Source organism: Chiloscyllium plagiosum, unplaced genomic scaffold (genome assembly GCF_037043375.1).
Source record: "Chiloscyllium plagiosum isolate Xiang-an unplaced genomic scaffold, Cpla_swu_hap1 HiC_scaffold_10, whole genome shotgun sequence".
Classification (NCBI taxonomy): Eukaryota; Metazoa; Chordata; class Chondrichthyes; order Orectolobiformes; family Hemiscylliidae; genus Chiloscyllium; species Chiloscyllium plagiosum.
In genome coordinates this window covers 80868854-80885691 of record NW_028270148.1, presented here as the reverse complement: position 1 = coordinate 80885691, position 16838 = coordinate 80868854, and the positions used below count along the sequence as shown (strand labels likewise).

General features: G+C 41.2%; 1 protein-coding gene across 5 annotated transcripts in view; it reads right to left on the bottom strand.

The window, feature by feature from the left end:
• Positions 1-16838, bottom strand: part of snx14 (sorting nexin 14) — a 233237-nt gene that overhangs the window by 172037 nt on the left and 44362 nt on the right. For all 5 annotated transcript variants that reach the window (XM_043696232.2, XM_043696228.2, XM_043696230.2 and 2 more), the window contains exon 7: positions 12608-12692. In XM_043696232.2, coding sequence (XP_043552167.2) covers positions 12608-12692 — 85 coding nt within the window. The remainder of the gene's footprint in view (positions 1-12607; positions 12693-16838) is intronic.

Genomic DNA, 16838 nt, shown 5'->3' with positions numbered 1-16838 from the left:
AACCCGTACATGCCGACCAGATATCCCAACCCAATCTAGTCCACCTGTCAGCACCCGACCCATATCCCTCCAAACCCTTCCTATTCATATACCCATCCAAATGCCTCTTAAATTTTGCAATTGTACTAGCCTCCACCACATCCTCTAGCAGCTCATTCCATACAAGCACCACCCTCTGCATGAAAAGGTTGCCCCTTAGGTCTCTTTTATATCTTTCCCCTCTACCCTAAACCTAAGCCCTCTAGTTCTGGACTCCCCGACCCCAGGGAAAAGACTTGTCTATTTATCCTATCCATGCCCCTCATAATTTTGTAAACCTCTAAGGTCACCCCTCAGCCTCCAACGCTCCAGGGAAATCAGACCCAGCCTGTTCAGCCTCTCCCTTTAGCTCAGATCCTCCAACCCTGGCAACATCCTTGTATGTGTTACAGGTAGCACATGAACTACCTGTACAAAAGACTCAGGCTAAGGTACAAAAACATTTGTATGGGCCTGTAAGGCACAAGAATTGGTTAACTTTTGCCATACGTGTCAAACATGCCAAATGGTAGCTAAGCCACAGGCTTAATAAAACCAGCACCTTTGTTGCCAATTCCTGCATTTAAAGAACCTTTCACTCGGGTTTATAATTGGTTATGTAGGTCCCCTACCGAGAACCAGTACTTGTTAACCATAATGGATGTGTCTACCAGATTTCCGGAGGCATATCCATTTCGGAGAATCAAGGCAAAAAGGCTAGTAGAGGGGTTAGTAGCTTTTTTTCCACATGGTATGGGCTACCCAGAGAGATTCAGTCAGACCAAGGGTCAAATTTTACAGCTAGGCTGTTTAAGGAGGCTATGAATAGCTTAGGTATACAGCATTTTAAATCCAGTTCTTATCATCCTGAATCCAAGGGAACTTTTGAACGGTGGCATCAGACCTTGAAGACCATGTTGAGACCATACTGTCAAGGTTACCAGAATAATTGGGATAAAAGGTATTCCATTTGTATTGTTTGCCATTAGAGATGCCCCAAATGAATCTACTCAGTTTACTCCCTTCAAGTTAATATTCTGTCATGAAGTGAGAGACCCTTTGAAATTAATTAAAGAAAAAATTTACAGGACCAAAGTATTGGAGGTGAGGGAGAGACTAAATAAAGCAGGTGAGTTAGCTAAACAGCATCTAAAGAGGGCACAATGTAGAATGTGCATCCAGCACATTCCAGCATCTGCAGTCATTGTTTTTAACCACAATGTAGAATGAAACAGGTGGCATATAAAAGCTCTCCGAGACTCAGAGAGCTCGCCCAAGGAGATAATGTGTTAGTACTGTTACCAATGATAGGAGATCCCTTCAAAGCCAGGTTTAGTGGTTCCTATCAAATTGACAATAGACAATAGGTGCAGGAGTAGGTCATTCTGCCCTTCGAGCCTGCACCGCCATTCAATATGATCATGGCTGATCATTCCTAATCAGTATCCTCTTCCTGCCTTATCTCCATAACCCTTGATTCCACTATCTTTGAGAGCTCTATCCAACTCTTCCTTAAATGAACCCAGAGACTGGGCCTCCACTGCCCTCTGGGGCAGAGCATTCCACACAGCCACCACTCTCTGGGTGAAGAGGTTTCTCCTCATCTCTGTCCTAAATGGTCTACCCCGTATTTTTAAGCTGTGTCCTCTGGTTCGGCACTCACCCATCAGCAGAAACATGTTTCCTGCTGCCAGAGTGTCCAATTCTTTCATAATCTTATATGTATTGAGAAAATTGAGAAAAGGTTGAGTCAGGTGAACTATCTAGTAAAGATGCCAGATAGAAAAAAAATCTATCGGATGTGTCATGTGAACATGTCGAAACCATATTACTCTAGAGAGAGAGAGAACTGGAGAAACAGGTATTAGTTACTGCCTTGCAGAGTGAGGAATCAAATCCAGATGATATGGATTTTGAGGTCCCTCAAAATAGATTTTAAAATGAAGTAGTCCTCGAGAAATGGGATAGATTAGTAAGCTATCTGTCTCAGTAGCGTAGAATGCAGTTGAAAGATTTGTTATTACAGTAAAAGGACATATGTAAGAATCAGATGGGGAAGACTAATGCTATTGTATACGAAGTAGATGTGGGAAATACTGTTCCAATAAACCAACACCCCTGTTGGCTTAATCTTTTCAAAGCCAGATAGGTCCAGATGGAGGTGGACGCCATGCTTGACGAGAGCATCATCAAAACAAGCCACAGCGAGTGGAGTTCACCGATCGTCTTAGTTCCCAAACCAGACTGGACTCAATGATTGTGCATGGATTATTGGAAGGTCAACACCGTTACAAAATCAGACTCATATCCAATTCCGAGATTGGAGGACGGTATCAAGAAAGTCGGACAAGCAGTTACATCACCAAGTTGAACTTAATGCATGGTTACTGGCAAGTACCTTTATCAGAGACGGTGAAATAAATTTTGGACGCATTAAGTCCAACTTGGGAGTGGGCTATATCAGTTTAAAGTGATGCCCTTTGGAGTGAAGAACACAACCGTCACATTCCAAACACTCATGAACAGAGTTGGGGCTGGTTTAACAAACTGTGCAGACTATTTGGACGAAGTAGTGATCTTTAGTTAATCCTGGAAAGATCACATGGAACAGTTGACAGAGCTCTTTGAAAGACTCCGAGAAGCAATATTGGTGATATACTTAAATAAAACTGAATTCGCGAAAGCAGCGGTGACATTCTTGGGACATAACATCAATCACAGAAGGTTGACCCCACAGAACGCAAAGACTAAGGCCATTGGGGAATTTCCACAACCAATCTTGAAGAAAGAGATGCTTCGATTCTCTTTAAACATTCAATTCGAATGTTTCTTCAAACGTCAACAGTGTAGTGGCACCGTTAACCGATTTGCTGAAGAACACCACAAGATTTCGGTGGACTGAACAATGCCAGGTGGCATTCGACCATTTCAAAATTGATATTAACCACCAAAGCAGTTTTAGCTACACCAAACGTTTCAAAACATTTTAAAGTCGTAATTGATGCTAGTGACATTGGCATTGGAGCTGTACTCCCACAGGAAGATGAGGATGGGATTGAACTGCCAGTTGGTTACTTTTCAAAGATGATCAACATCCACCAGAGGAAATACTCCACAATCGAAAAGGAACTATTGAGTTTTGTACTGGCCTTACAGCATTTTAATGTATATGTCACAAACAATGGTGCAGAGACCGTTCTGTACACTGACCACAATCTGCTTATATTCTTAGAACAGTTTAAAGATAAGAAAATGCGACTATTCTGTTGGAGTCTTATGTTACAGACTTTTAATTTACAACTCATACATGTTGCGGTTGGATGAATGTAATCGTTGATGCTGTATTGCGGATTTAACAGAGACTTTAAACGAGATTTGCCTTTATTTAATGTTTTTTATATATTTATACACACACACACAGGTATATGGGAAGAAGTCAAGGTAAACTTATATTAAAGTTATCTGTATGTTAGGGTTAGGTGTTTATAAAGTAGAGAAAAAAATGAAGCCATCTTTTCATTATTAGGATTCATTTTTTCTTAAGGGGGAAGGTGTTAAGAAGATGTGAGTGTAATTTAAGAGAGTTTAAAGCAGCAGAATTACCAGACACAGCACCAAGTGTTCTCAATAAGGTATCAATGTAACACTTGCTCGAACAACTCTATTAGCTCATTGCCTGGAGACAAAAACAAATTTGAATTCGGCCAATCAATTTAAATTATACCCCAAGAAATATCAAACTCCAATCCAGATTGAATTTAGTCAGTTGACATTCTGGGGTGGGGGGGGGGGGGGGGGGTATAAGGCCAGGGGAGATTGAGGGGAGAACTGCCAAGCCCAGCCTGTAAACAAACTTCTTGAATAATAGCTCTCTTAAAATTAGTTTTTCGATCAGTAACCCGTGACAAAGAAATTCCTAAGAAGAAAAGAAGACATAGGAAGATCCGTATAAGAGAATGAAAGCTGCCTGGTTTTGAGATAAGAAGTGTGGTTTTGTAAATCTTAATTGGGAATTTTATCAGACCAGTATTATAGAAGGGAAGGTAAAAGCTAGGTTAGAGGAAGGAATTGTAAATAGTGGTTAATTCATTATTCTCTGTTACACTTTAAGAAATAAAGTTGTTAATTTTTACTTTACGGAAGGTTGACCCCATGAACGCAAAGACGAAGTCCATCAAAGATTTTCCACAACCACTCGAATTTTTGCAGATGACTACACGAAATAAATCTTTTCTGTGTTGCTGATTTTAAATTAAGCAGGAAGGTTTACCCAGTGTCATAACAATTGGTAACTGTAATACTCAAAATGTATCAGCTCAGAAGGTGGAAAAATGAAATTATCGGAAAGATAGAAATTGAAGCTCTAACAAAACAGAAATGACCATTGTTGTTAGAGAAGGGTTTGTGTGAATTGGGTAGTCAGTTGTTCTCTCTTTTTAATTAAGTAGGTAGACCTCTTTTATATAAAACACACACCCACTGGGGGTCGTTGGCGATCCCATGAATGGTTAGCAGAACGAAAGGAAAATGATGATCCTAAGATAAATGTCTTTGGATCTGAGGATTGGGGAGGGTGATGTGTGGATGTTGGCCAAATGCTGCTCACACATCAAAACAGCATCTTGTGAACTGAAGTTATCTGAGCCCCATGGCAAGTATGGCAAGAAGCTAATGAAGAATAAGACACCACAGTTCGGGAAGGAAAAAGGATAAAAATTAAGGATTTTGGGCTTGCTGACAGCAAAAAACTCCAGATATCAACCTTTGCGAAGTTGAAGGTACTGTGCTTGGAAGCTTGGAGATAACAGAGGACATGAGAAATTGCCTGGCCAGCACGAGCCATTCCTGAGTATTAGTCTTTAAGTTCTTTGTTCAGGAAGTGTAATAGAAACCTAGTAGGTTTGCACACAGATTTTAGCCTTGCATGAATTGCATGTATATTAACCTCTTAACCAAACGGTATGAATTCAATGTCTGTTTTTACTAAACTAATTAAAGATAGCAGTTAGTTAATAATAGATTTGACTCCTTTCCTCTGTGCCAAGCCAATGACTACTGTCAAGGGTGGTAACGGGACAACATTTTAAACACAAGTATCAGCATTAGAAATAATATTTCAAGACTCTAAGAAGTTGAGCATTTGTGTCTAGATATTTACTTATTAACCTGCTGAGATCCCATGATGCACCACTGGAGTAGGTGAGGCTTGAACCTGGACTCCTAACTCAGAGGTAGGTACATTGCCACTGCACCATTCAGAGTCCATTGTTTTTTATTTAATCTTTTCATTTGAATCACAGTTGAAGTTAAAAATTGAACCTTGATTAGCAATTTGTTTTGAGAGAAAAGAGAATAAAGACGGACGTCTTCTGTTGAGAATCGGCCTGGAAAATAATGCAATTTAATTACTGCTCTAATGACATTCGAGATGAATCAGCACAGAGCTGTTGCTATACTCAGGGTTGGCAGTTGTTTGGATGTTGAATTAGTCAATCAAGAAAAGAAAAAGAAAACCGTTCCATTTTTTGGTAGGAGGTTTGTTTTGCTATCTCTCAGCTATCGAACTGTTAACTATTCTAAGAATGCAATCTCAGTCTATTAAAATAAATAAATAAATAAATGCTGAAACCATTTGCATTAACCAGTGACTTCAGTTTTCAAGAAAGATATGCAGTTCTACTTTCTTGTGAACAACTCATCATGTAAGGATTTCATGAAGACCTAGTATTCATTGCTTGAATCGGTTCATTGAACTGACAATTTACAACTCTCATTTTCTTTGTAATCCCTTAACTGTGGCTGTCTGCATGAGAGAGTGGAGTGAGTATGATCAAAAGGAGATTGGACTTGCTTTCCTTGCTTGTGTTCTATTAAAGTTGCAAGATTAATAATAGCGTCAATTCTTATTTAAATTAAAAACCTGGTGTCCAAGTTTTGTTATCCATAAAGTTTCACTAGGAATAATTGGGCACTGAAGAGTCACTGAATGTTGTAAGTCCAGGGACAGTGAGCCTAGTTTGGTTTGGCTTGCTATCCCTGTGACACAACCACAAGAGCCCTCTCCATCTGCGTCCATATTTACAAAATTGAATGGACGTATCGATTAACCAACAATCAAACTCTTGATATAACATAACATCAGGTCCACTGAGGTCATGCTTTAAAAAGATTTCCATTCTACAGTACATTACAACATTGGACTAGCCAACCATCATTAGCAAGATACTTGCACTTCCATCGGAGTTCTAAACAAACGTGATTTGGTTGTGATAAATGTATATTGTAACTTTGTCAAAATCAGTAAATTTCAAACAATTATTTAGGTTGCAATGGGCTAGTAAATAAAATATGGTTAGCCCAAGATATGGCACAGCATGCTATGCATCTGGACTACAGAATAAGAGTATGCATGAATGGGGAGACTCTCCTAGTTACTCTTTTACCTTTAAAATACTTGTACAATTTTTTTTGGATTCTCCTAAGCTTTTCTGCCAAAGCTACTTCATGACCCCTTTTTGCCCTCCTAATCTCCCTCTTCAGTGTACTCCTACACTCCTATCCTCAAGGGATTCATTTTATCCCATCTGTCTATATCTGGACCACACCCTCAATATCTCCAATCAGTGTATCCTAATTCTGCCAGCTTTAGCAGGAAAATGCTGTTCCTGAAACTCATGATCTCACTTTTAAAAGCCTCCCATCGAAATTGGCCTTGCTCCAATTTAGAAGTTTAACTTGTGGACCAGGCCTTACCCTTGCCATAATTATTTTAAAAGTAATAGAATTGTGGTCACTGGTCCCCCACTAACACCTCAGTCATGTGCCCTGCCTTATTTCACAAGAGGTGGTCACGTTTTTGCCCCATCTCTAGTAGGGTTATCTGAATATTCATTGAAAAAGTTTTCTTGTACACACTAAAATTCCTCCCCGTCCAAACCCTTAACATTATGGCAATCCCCGTCTAAGTTAAAATCCCCGATTACAATCCTTTTATTCTTACAGTTATCGCCCTACATATTTGGTCCTCAATTTCCTGCAAACTATTGGGGGAGCCTTAAGGTACAATCACATTAAAGTGATCCTCTCCTTTTTATTTTTCAGTTCTATCCGTACAGTTTCACTAGATTATTCCCCAGGAATATCCTCTCTAAATACTACCGTGATGTTTTCCCTAATCAAAAATGCCACTGCCTCTCCTCTCATGCCTCCCCATTAAGGTACCAGTCCTGTCCCTCCTTCAACCATGTGTCTGTCATAGTTGCTCACTGGCTTCAAGATAAAAACCAAAGTCTGGGAGCAAAGTGTAGTCAGAGTTGCAGAAGGTAAGAAGTGGCGTTCCCAATGGATCAATGCTGGGAACACTTCTGTTGACAATTTACATTAATACTTGTGACTTTGGATTCAAAAACACTTTGTCAATTTGGAGAATTTGTGGGACAGTAGCAGGAAGAGATTGTTGAGAAAAAGAGTAAATACTAAGAAGTACTGCAGCAGATTACAAAAGGACATTAATACTCTTGCAGAATGGGCAAATATTTGACAACAAGATTAAATGAGAGATCATACATTTTGATAAGAATAAGGAAGTGACAACAGATAGAGGTTCAAGAATGAATGATGATTAAAGGAATATTAAAGTATAAAAGCACCTTACATTAAATATTGTCCTACAGGCCAATAAAGAAAGCACCAGGCTTTAATTCTAAAGGAATTGGATTAGAAAGTGGGGCAAGTGTACTAATCTGGTGTAAAACTTGATTACAGCAGAGGTAGAGTATTGCATTCAGTTTTGATAAAGGAAATACATTGAAGAGCACAAAAGATGCGTTCTAATAGAGGTCTTTAACATTATGACAAGTTTAAGTGTGTGAAGACAGTGAATGTTTCCACTCATGGGGAAGGGCATAATGAGAGATCATCAATGTAAGACAGCCACAAAAATAAAGCTAACAGAGAATTTAGAAGGAAACTCTTCACCAAGGAAGTACTGAAAATGTCAAACACTCTAATGTAGTGAAGAGAATAGTATAATGATAGAACAAAGAATAGTACAGCACAGTACAGGCCCTTCAACTCTCGATGTTGTGCCAACCTTTTATTCTACTCTAAGATCAAACTAACATATACACCCTTCATTTTACTATCATTCATTTGCCTACCCAAGAGTTGCTTAAATGTCCCGAATGTACCTGACTCTACTACCACTGCTGGCAGTGCTTTCCACGCACCCACTACGCTGTGTGTAAAGAACCTACCTCTGACATCTCCCCTAAACCTTCCTTCAATCACCTTAAAATTATGCCCCCTCGTGATAGCCATTTCCACCCTGGGAAAGAGTTTCTGGCTATCCACTCATCTATGCCTCTCATCATCTTGTACACCTCTATCAAATCATCTCTCAGCCTTCTTTGCTCCAGTGAGAAAAACTCTAGCTCCCTCAACCTTACTTCTAAAGTCATGCCCTCCAGTCCAGGCAGCATCCTGGTTAATCTCCTCTGCACCCTCGCTAAAGCTTCCATACCCTTCCTAAAATCACTAAGAAACGATAAGAACATAAATCATACTACCAGCAGACAAAGGCAGAATGACGGTCATCCTAGACAAAGCAGAGTACATCCAAAAAGCACAACAACTATTTGCAGATACCAACACCTACCAAAAGAGGGAGTTTGACCCCACCCCACAGCTCACCAATAGGATAAACAACACACTGAGGAACCTACAAAAAAACAGACAGATAACCAGGTCGGACGTACAAAGAATGAAACCTGAAAGCAACAATACCCCCAGATTCTATGGACTACCTAAAGTGCACAAACCAGACATCCCACTCAGACCCATAGTATCACTGCCAGGGACACCATCATACAAACTGGCCAAAGAACTACAGCAGAAACTGAAACACCTGGTCAGCGGATCCAGACACTCTCTACAATCAACACAGGAATTCTTGGACATCATCAGAAATATACACATAGACAAGGAAGAAACCATGGTCTCATTCGACGTAACGGCACTGTTCACCTCTATTGACAAAGCCCTAGCCGGAGAAACAATAGCCAACCTGCTGAACAGACATAACAGACAACAGGACGTTGAACCCAACAACAAAGACGGCATACTTAAACTACTGGACTTGTGCCTCACAACACACTTCACATTCAACAACCAGATATACGAACAAATCAACGGAACACCCATGGGCTCACCGATCTTGGGACTCATAGCAGAAGCAGTAATGCAAAGGTTAGAACAAACAGTCTTACCACAAATTCAACCCAAACTCTGGGTCAGGTACGTTGATGACACCTTTGTAATCATTAAAAACACGGAAATAGAGAATACACACCGGATCATCAACTCCACACTCACAGGAATCCGATTCACGAGAGAGGAAGAAAAGGACAACCAACTCCCATTCCTAGACGTGAGGGTACAGAGAACACCAAACGGAGAATTCACCACTAAGGTACACAGGAAAGCCACACACACAGACCAAGTCCTGAACTATGAAAGCAACCACCCCAATACACACAAACGAAGTTGCATCAAGACACTGTTCAAAAGGGCCACAACACACTGCAGCACACCAGAACTGCAAAAAGAGGAAGAGGAACACCTATACAAGGTATTCGCAAAAAACGGATATCCTCGCAATTTCATCAACAGATGCCTAAGGGAGAGACAACAGAACGAGGACATTCCGCAACCCAAAGGACTAGCCACACTACCATACATCAAGAACATCTCTGAAATGACAGCCAGACTACTGCGACCACTAGGACTCATAACAGCACACAAACCAACAGCCACTCTCAGACAACAACTCACCAAAACGAAGGACCCGATACCCAGCATGAGCAAAAGTAACGTAGTGTACAAAATCCCATGCAAGGACTGCACAAAACACTATATAGGACAAACAGGAAGACAGCTAACGATCCGCATCCACGAACATCAACTAGCCACGAAACGACACGACCAGCTATCCCTAGTAGCCACACACACAGACGACAAGCAATATGAATTTGACTGGGACAACACTACCATTATAGGGCAAGCGAAACAAAGAACAGCCAGGGAATTCCTAGAAGCTTGGCACTCATCCACAAACTCCATCAACAAACACACAGACCTGGACCCAATATACCGGCCACTACAGCGGACAGCTGAAACTGACAACCGGAAGCGGCAGGGACAGGCCACTATAAATACCGGAGGAAACACCATAGAAAAGTGCTTCACAGGAGGCTCCCAAGCACTGAGGATGTCACCTAGACAGGGGACGAAACGTTTGCAACAAAAACTTCCAGCTCGGCGAACAGAACCACAGCAACGAGCACCTGAGCTACAAATCTTCTCACAAACCCTTCCTATAATGAGGCGACCAGAACTGAACACAATATTCCAAGTGTGGTCTAATTGGTGCTCTATAGAACTGCAGCATAACCTTGCACCTCTTAAACTCAATCCCCCGATCATGAAAGCCAACACACCATACGCCTTCTTAACAACTCTAACAACTTTGAAGGATCAATGGACATGAATCCCAAGATCCCTCTGTTCCCCACATTGCCAAGAATCCCGTCTTTAACCCTGTATTCTGCATTCAAATTTGGTGGGAATATATTGGATGAGAAATAGACAAGCACTGGGGAGAAAGGAACCAAGTGTCATTCTGATGGATTTAGTTGATAAATGTTAAAAAGCTCAAGTACATCATAAATGCTGACATGGACAGGTCAAGTCATGTATGTAGACAGACATGTAAAATATGTAAAAATGTAAAAACGCCAGGGTTTGTGTGATTGACAAATGTTAACTTCACATATTAACTGGGACTCCTCTAGCGTCAGGTGCTTGGAATGGGGTGGAATTTGTTACATGCATCCAAGAGGATTTCTTAAAGCAACATGTAAAAAGTCCAACTAAGGAAGCGGTCACACGAGACCTGGTATTGGGAAATGGGCCTGGCCAGATGAGTGAAGTTTCAGTGAGGGAGCATTTTGGGAATTCCATAAATTTTAAATTACTTATGGATAAGAATAATAGTCATCATCAGGTGAAAGTACTAAACTGGGAGAAAGCTAAATACAATGGATGTTGTCTACATGGATTATAGAAAGACCTTTGACAAGGTCCCTCATGGCAGGCTGATAGTGAAAGAGAAGTCACATGTGATCCATGGTGAGCTGGTAAAATGAACCACTAGTTTTACCTGAACAAAACAATCGCAGCAAAAAATGGTTGATGTCCAGAGCAATGCCTTGATCAATCAGATCAATTTGCCTGGCTTAAATCAGAATAAATGTACATGCTCTTCTTGTATACAAATACTAATTGGAATTTTCCAGCATGTGCAAGAACTATTAGAAATGGAGGTCCCCCTTAACCATGTGATCACTCAATAACCCATATTTGGTATTCCTATGTAACATGCAACTTCACTTAAATGTATCATATTAGTTACTCACTTTCCACAAGGATAAACAAAAGATTTATCAAGCACATTTCCCTATTGAGTACAATGTTTTTACAAAACAAGATTTTGTTCTTAAAAGGAATGAAAAATAAGCTTCAAATGGAGGTGGACTAGGGGACATCAGTCATCGTGGCAGCATGAGTAGCTGCCCATGATCACTGAGAGAGGGTTAGACAGGATATTGACAAATCAGAAATAGCCAGCCTCCAAAATAATTTATATCAATAGAAATATGTGGAGAGGGGATAAGCAAAAGCAGGGGGTCAAGTCACCATGTTTATCAAGGAAGACCAGGAGTTCCCCGACATCACCCCAAGTGAAAAACAGAGACAGCTGCCACCAAAGACTAAGAAAGACTGCAAGACATCTGGAACATGAAAGTGCACCGCCTCTACTCCTCCATTGCACAGAACAGCTTCGGGACAAGTGAAGCATCCTTTCTTTGCCTAATTAACTAATATCTCAGATCTAAACTGTTGCTTCTTAAACTCAAACTATCAGAAAATCTGTGTCAAATCGTCATCTGCCAATATTAGAAACTGTGATCACAAACACCCTAAAAATCAACTGTGTGCCACACTGCAAGCCCAATGGAACTTTAAATAGGTTGCCAGCATAATTCTTTGTGTACTCAGTATTATTTAATAAATGTTGTCCAATCACAGAATCATATCTGATGTTGGGTACAATTTAAGACCGTGGACATGTACTTTTTTTTCAGAAAAATTTAACTAAGTTCTAACCATTCAATATACAAGCCTATCATGTGACAGTTGCCAGTCAATAGGATTATCTCTAATGAGATTCTAAGATTACAACTATCCAGTCAATCCAGGAATTAGAACAGTCGACAAAACATTACAAACTACTATCATGGTGAAAAAATCAACTTGTCAATAGTGAACAACCAAAATTAGTTAACAGTTATGGGACACAATATTACAGTTGCAGAAATTGAATACCATTTTTAACCTAATAATTAACAATTCTTTCATTAAAGGAAAAAAAAACTTCTAGAATTCTATTTGAGGACATCTATTCGGAATTTAAAAATCTGTACTTTTCTTGCAGAGGTGAACTTTTCAGAGAAAGATGTATTTTTAATACCTTTTTGCCTTGCTTTTGATATAACTTCAATATGCTTCATTGCTGCTTTTAACAACTTCTGGTTTACGAGGACTGGAACATCAATCTAATAAAAAGACAAATACAACTGAAAAGTAATTTAGCAATTTTAAAACTGGGCTTCAAGCCCCTCTTCAAAGCTAAACTGCTCAATCCCAGGCATCATCTTCCAAGAATTTGCATTATTATTATATAACTTATAAAATTAACTGTGAACAGGGCATGGCAGCAGTTCAGATACACTTCTCATAACTCTTCAGACAACTTCAAATGTTCAGGTTGAAAAAAGAAGCGTTTTTTTCAAACTTATGTCACATTTTAACCAAATATTCTTAAATCAAGATAATGAATTTCACCTTGGCTTCTCAAGTGTTCAGGAAGGAGAAAGTGAGGACTGCAGATGCTGGAGATCAGAGTCGAGAGTGTGGTGCTGGAAAAGCACGACAGGTCAGGCGACATCCAAGGAACAGGAGAGTCAATGTTTTGGGCATAAGCCCTTCATCAGGAATCTCAAGTGTGCACTCAGGGGTGTTGGTGGCAGTGTAGTAATGTCAGAGTACTAGTAATCTAAAGGCCTAGGTAAACCTCTGGGAGAGAGAATCAAATCCCACTATTGCAGCTGGTGAAATTTAAGTTCTAATAATAAAATCTTCAATTGCCTTCAACGAAGGGAAACAGTTGCTTCCTATCCACCCTGTCCATGCTCCTTAATCAGCTCCAATGTAAACAACTGACTTTATCCAGTCCCTTTTCATAGCTAAACTGCTCCACCCTAAGCAACATCCTGGTAGTCATCTTTTGACTCTGGATCAGTTCCTACAGATTTGAAGGTAGCTAATGTAAGCCCACAATTTAAAAAGGGAGCAAGAGAAAAAAGGGAATTATAGAACACCAAGTTAGAAATCAGTAGCGGGGAAAACACTGAAGTCCATTATCAAGGATTTTATAGCAGAACACTTAGAAAACAGTGGTAGAATTAGACACAGTCAGCATGGATTTACAAAAAGGAAATTACACTTGACAAATCTACACAATTGTTCTGAAGATGTAATTAAGAGTTGATCAGGCAGAGACAGTGGATGAGATTAATTTCAAAAGACTTTCAACAAAGTCCCATGAAAGAGATGTATAGTACGCATTGAACACCCTACTAATGTCCTCCAGATCCATGCAAAAATTGTCCCCTTGGTCCCTAATGGATCTATTCTTTCTCTGGTTATTCTGTTACTTTTAATACACTTATACAATATCTTGGGATTCTCCCCAATCTTACCAGCCAGTGTTTTTTTTTTCATGTCCCCAAAGAAAAAAAAATTGAAATGGGAATGGCATAAAGCAAAAGATGCGTATGATGCATAGAAGAGGCGCTTGACCACTGATGTACTCTTGCTCATTAAGGCACAATTCACAACCTGAATTGCGCATGTTAGGATCCAAATTATGGATCGTATTTGGTCATGTACCATTTGGTCATGCATCATGTATACACTGGTCGAGGGGGAATGCAGTCATGTTTGGATAGAAAAAGCAACATCTGAAATCATTTCAGAAACAAAATATTTGAGCAAAACCTTCATGCGAGTTACGTTCATTAACTCTTAATAGATCCAAAGGAGCTGGTGTGCCCAGACAGGTGGCAGATGAGGTTCAATACACATGTGTGAGCTGATGAATTTGGTTGGAAGAATATTGAAAGACAATACAAAATAAGGGGTACAATTCTAAAGTGGGTGCACGAACAGAGAGCCCCAGGTGTAAATGGGCACTGATCATTGAAGATGGCAGGACAGATGAAAAGAACAGTCAAACTGGAATTCTCAACTTTATTAATAAAGACAGAGTATCAGAGCAGGAAGCTATATGGGACTTGTACAAGACATGTGTTAGACCTCAGCTGGAACGCTGTGCACAGCTATGGGTGCCACATTACAGCAGAGATGTGAACATACTTGAGTGTGTGCGAAACTGTAGGGGGTAGTGTAATTTTTAAACGGTTAGCTGCATTTTAGTCTTTTCTACCTTATAGTAAACACAAGCAGACACTCGAAACTGTTGCCGGACCTCCCCCATGTTTTTATGAATGAAACAATTGTAACAGCTTTCCTCGATAGTTGAGAGACCGCCCTTAACCACAGTTGTACAACATCATCCATATAAGGAAAGAACGGGGAGCTTGAACACTAATTGGCCAAGTGAATAACAAAATAATCGCAGGCACCAAATAAGGAAAACAGTGGGGAACCCTAGCATTCATTGGTCAAGACAGCAGTAGGCGACCCAGCCCACATATACGTGTATATAATGCGTGGAGATTACTACGTTTGTGTGTGTACCTACGGGAACAATACCCGACTTTGCAAAGTTGAATGAAAAAGTCTTGGACAGACTCCTCCCTGTCTTTGTTCCTGGGAAGGGAAATAAAAGTGCCGGAGATGGGGCCAGACAGCCGCTTAGCTCGCACAATTGGGGGCTCGTCCGGGATGAAATAATTATTGCCGGGGGGGGCAGTCTCTTCGGCTCACGGATCAAGCCTGATCACAACAAAGACGCGTCTAGTATATATTTATACTTCTCACTGATCAGCTTGGTCCGTCGGCCGTCGGCCAAGAGAGGATGTGACCCGGCTCATTTAAAAATAATTTTGAATCCTGGAAAAAGGAACACACGGACGAGTGCTGGGACGACCGGTTAGTGACTATACACGGGGGTACACACATTTAAAAAGGCCAGACAACTCCGTGCACGGATCAAGGTAAGAGAGTTTCTTTTGTTCTTCCTTGTTGGCCGCGTGGTTTTGACGGTCATCTGTGAAAACGCTTTGGGCGTTTAAGACCAGGACCGAAGAAAAACCACGGGAAATTGTGGTTTTGACGGTCATCTGTGAAAACGCTTTGGGCGTTTAAGACCAGGACCGAAGAAAAACCACGGGAAATTGTGGTTTTGACGGTCATCTGTGAAAACGTTTTAGGCGTTTAAGACCAGGACCGAAGATAGACCATGGGAAATCAGACTTCTAGATTTACTGAGGAGAAGTCAGGGAAGACTGCAAATGGGAAAGAAATACCCCCCGATAGTCCATTAGGTCGGAAGTTAAGTCTATGGACGGACAGTAGTAGAACGAAGGACTTAAAGAAAGAGAACATGATAAAATATTGTTGTTTTATATAGACCAAAGAACCTATCCGCGCCCCCTCGGTAGTTTGGCCCGAGTATGGGTCTGATGAAGACTGGGTGTGTCAAATCCTAAATGTATATGTTAACAGAAAACAACCGTTTGACCCAGAAGAGAGCAAATACGCCGCCGCCTGGTTGGCGGGCGACGGCGAGATTCCCACGCGTCTCTATCCTCTGATTCCCCAAACAGACCCGAGGAAGCCCCAGAAGTCTTGGGACATCCTCACCGACGGTTTGCCACCGTCTGCCCCGCCCCCGTATATACCACCAGGCGTCCAGCGCGGACCTCCCTCCTGCGACGGATAAATCCGATTCCCAGCAGGCTACGACCAGTGAGGCAGGGACTGCTGGGGGGGGCACAGGAGGGGGCGCAGAACCCACCCTAGGCACTAGGAAATCAGTCCGACTCGAGATGCGGAAAGGCTGAGAAGAGGAATTGAGAGCTGGGAGGAGTGACAATATTGAACAGCTGAACCCCTTATGAGGGGTGCCGTTTGGGAACGAACGGACCAGGTTCATAGTACAACCTTTAAATTCTGGGGATATCCGGCAACTCCGTAACGAACTACCCCGTCTACTGGACAACCCCATCAGTGTGGGAATACAACTGGACCAATTTCTGGGGCCCAGTATATACACATGGGCTGAACTGCAGGCCATGATGAGAATACTATTTAATTACGATGAAATTGTTATGATCCGGAATAGTGCAATGGCCATTTGGGATAGGGAGCATCAGGACGGCCCTCAGCGTGGAGAGCAGAAGTACCCCTTAGAGGACCCCCGGTGGGATCATAACGACGCGGGGGGACGGGCCAATATGACAGATCTCAAGCCTTATAATCAGGGGGATCCAAACCTGCGTGCCCAAACAGCGGAATTTAGCGAAAGCATTCGAAGTCGGACAGAAAAAGGATGAATCCCCGAGTGAGTTTTTAGACCGTTTGCGGGAGTCCATGCGAACGTATTCAGGTTTAGACCCCGATGGGGAAATAGGCAAGGGCATGCTTAAGGTGCACTTTGTGACTAAGTCATGGCC